This window comes from Sinocyclocheilus grahami, unplaced genomic scaffold, assembly GCF_001515645.1.
Source record: "Sinocyclocheilus grahami isolate Dianchi unplaced genomic scaffold, SAMN03320097.WGS_v1.1 scaffold708.1, whole genome shotgun sequence".
NCBI lineage: Eukaryota > Metazoa > Chordata > Actinopteri > Cypriniformes > Cyprinidae > Sinocyclocheilus > Sinocyclocheilus grahami.
The window spans coordinates 343,320-347,185 of NW_015505887.1; the positions used below are offsets into that span (position 1 = coordinate 343,320).

Here is a 3,866-nt window from a genome sequence, read left to right on the forward strand (position 1 = left end):
TAATAATCCTAAAATGCACAAGTTACACTAGTTGTACTAATTTTACTAACAAATAATAAAAATAGTAAGTTATACTAGTATATACTAGTTATACTAGTTATACTATACTAGCAATTGATACTAAAAATAGCAAGCTACACTAGTTACACTAATTTTACTAGCAACTAATAATTCTAAAAATAGTAAATCACACTAGCTACATCAATTTTACTAGCAACTAATAAAACTAAAAATAGTAGGTTATATTGGTTATACTAATTTTAATAGCAACTAATACTAATAAAACAGTTCATAAATAGCAATACTATAATACAAATAATACTACAACTACATTACTAGGAACTAATGATACTAAAAATAGTATGTTTTATTACTTACACTAATTTTACTAGCAACTAAAATACTAGTTATACTAGTCACACTAAATTTATTAGCAACTAATAATACTAAAAATGATAAGTTATATTAGTTACACAAAATTTATTAGCAATTAATGATACTAAAAAGGTTATACTAGATATACTAATTATACTAGCAACTAATAATACAACAAAATAGTAAGTTATACTAGTTATACTACTTATACTAGCAAATAATAATACAACAAAATAGTAAGTTATACTAGTTATACTACTTATACTAGCAAATAATAATACAACAAAATAGTAAGTTATACTAGTTATACTACTTATACTAGCAAATAATAATACAAAAAAATAGTAAGTTATACTAATATACTAAAATATAGTAAGTTATACAAATTTTCCTACCAACTAATAATACAAAGCAAAAACAAAATTAAATATAAGTAAAATTAGTATAACTAAAAAAACTCTACACAGTGATAAACAGCTGTATTTGCTGCAAGGTCAAATGCTGATGGCTTACTGATTTCACACTGTGTTCCTGTAAACCCGGGCGGACACAGGCAGATGAAGTCATTGGAGTAAACAGCTTCTTTACACGTCCCTCCATTATAACACTTAGACACGAAACATTCTGAAAAACAGAATAATAAACACCTGTGTGTCCATTGTGGACTATTTCTGAGTTCAATAAATGACATTTATTTTATTGCTTCGAAATGCTATTCTAAGTGTGCTACGAACATTTGTGGTCTTTCCAAAATATTCGTAATTAATTGGGTGTAAAGTGGTTTTGTATAATGATTACATCATTTTATATTTAGAAATATAACAACTTTTACAACATTAGGATCAATAAACTGTGGTCAAGTCGTAGCACGGATCATACTGTGCCGTAATTGAAAATCACACGTGTTTTTAATTCCAGTTATTTTTTCTGTGTCCGCAGGATGAGAATATAGTTTGGATCTGCTTGAGCGAGTGACTCATGGGGAGGGGATGCTCTGGGTGACTCTACACTCAAATTTCAATGATTTGAATTAAAATAGATGGTGCTGCACAAAAGCTGTTTTTCATCCAGCGGACACACACGCACACACAAACACACACACTCTCTCACTCTCACACACACACAGTATATACATTTTACAATTTATACACACTTATTATTTTATAAATCAAATAATAAATGTTTATTTTTCTTTACAAAGGTTAGTCTATTATAAAAAGCTGTATGGTAGAGTGTGTGACCACTCACTGGTCACTGGTATCTCATGACAGCGTACTCTTCCTCGTACGGCGCAGCGGCAGAATTCAACTTTCTGACCCTTCCATCGCAGCCACGTCGCCCCAGTGTCTCTGACCGCAGCCGAATTAGCGTCCACACAAGCGTCTGACACACACAGACACAAAATGACACAGAAATTAAGACATTATGGTTGTGGTCAGGGATAGATGCAAATTAAATGACTCAAGCCTTCTCCTCCACATCAGACTGGGGAAAGACAGAGAGGACAGAAACAAACAAAGGACAAAATGAAAGACAGCATTCTGAGCAGAAGACAGTCTTGATGAGTTTGTCCTGAATGCTGAAGTTCTGCTTGTGAATGTGTGACATGTATGCTTTTCCTGTGTACATAGCCTGTAAATTTTTAATCCATTTAAAAAATGACTTCTGGCAGTCATATGAGTCAAATGATACGTAAAATTGATATATGATGATTTAATCAATTTAATTAAGAGCCATAAATTAATGAATCTAAATTAAGATGACAGTATCAAACAGTATATAAGCACATCTTAATTTACATATAACTGATTTAAAACATTGTGGGATTCGAATCGATTCTGAATCTGTTCATTTACATAAACAGTTCGAACAAACCGAATCACTATAATGAATTGGACTTTTCATTGACACTTATAAATCAATTCACTAGAATGAATCTGACTCAGTCGCACTCGTTGGCAAAGGTAGCTAGTTATTAGAGAAGCCATAATAGCATATGACACAATAACACAGCTGTCTTTAATTTACTGTCACGCTACTGAAACGTTAGGTTAGTCGAGTTACAGTCAAAACAAACTATTGATATTTCAAAGATTAATTTAGACACCAAGCCACTGACAAACATGGCATGATACTGAATGCTTCAGCCAGCCTTGATTTTCAGGAAACCTCTCGTAAGCAATATAAAAGTACTTTCCAATGACTATTTGAAGTAAAAATAAATAGTTTTCCGTCAAATACGGTCAAGCTGAACTGTAGCACTGATCGCGCTCTAATTACGTATGCAACTTGTACAAATACAACAATTTGATTGGCTGATGAACCTGACAATCAATTATATTCTAATCATTCTGAATCATTCGTACTGTCAAGAAAGGCTCGAAGGGGCGGGGCTTAGACTACGAATCGCTTGAGACAAATTCTGATTGGACAATGTTTTCTCTCATAATTAATTTTCGCCACTCTCCGGGCATGTTGACAGCGGACAGAATCAGAAATAAACAAATAAGCAATACGTTAAAAATAAGCAAATAAGATAAATAAAATGGAAATTTATTTATTTATGTGTTACACCAGCAAATGTGTTTTGCTGGCCATGTGAGTTTGCCACTGTTGTATTCCATGCATAAAGGAAATTAGCAATAATGCCTAGACAACATACTGCAGAAATAACATGCAGTACATGCAACATAGCCAGAGATGAAGTTGAGAGGTCAGAATAAAACTCACCTCTATATGTGCGCGTGCCTCGCTTCTGTCTGATATCCAGCACCTGTCAGAGATGCAGAATGTTGATCAATCCAGATATCATCCATTTACTGTACATCTATCTCTCTCTCTCTCACACACACACACACACACACACACACACTTACTGTGGGATCTGCAGCACAGCACAGAGCAGCTAGAAGCTGCAGCATCAGGTTTAGCAATGCATTCATGTTGACCTGAAGGTTTCTCCCCTGCAAAACAAACAGAAAGGTTTGTTACAATTTCACGGGAGAATGTTATTGCTCATATGTTGCTCTTTTATATCTTAATGAAAAAAAATGAAGTAAAAAATAATACAAATATATTGAAATATTTTTTAAAATAGCCTATTCAAGATGACAAAACCAACAGAAGTACTAAATCTTTAACTAAAAATGGGAAAATAAAAACTATAAGGTGATACTAACATAACACTGGTTCATATTTTAAAAAAGCACAAAAAATGTGCCATGGCATCAGCAGAAATGCAATGACAATCTGTTTCCACTTTGAAACCAAGTTTTTTGGTAATGTGTTGGCCTTTTTTAGTCTAAATAAAGAAAGGGTTTAATGGCTTTATGATCTGTTTTTCTTTGTCTGACATTGTGAGCGTCCCATGTGGAACAGAGACTATAACAATGACCACAAAACATAGAAAAGAGTTTCTGCTTCTGAAAAGAAATTAGTCATGCACTACCACATCACACACACACACACACACACAAACACACACATACACA

The 3,866-nt window shown here is 33.2% G+C and overlaps 1 protein-coding gene across 1 annotated transcript in view; it reads right to left on the reverse strand.

The window, feature by feature from the left end:
• The window catches only part of LOC107560034 (tissue-type plasminogen activator-like), a 23,719-nt gene that overhangs the window by 12,350 nt on the left and 7,503 nt on the right, over positions 1–3,866 (reverse strand). The window contains exons 4-5 of the mRNA XM_016244092.1: positions 1,624–1,758; positions 889–999 (exon numbers count right to left, since the gene is read on the reverse strand). Of these exons, the coding sequence (XP_016099578.1) occupies positions 889–999; positions 1,624–1,758 (246 nt within the window). The remainder of the gene's footprint in view (positions 1–888; positions 1,000–1,623; positions 1,759–3,866) is intronic.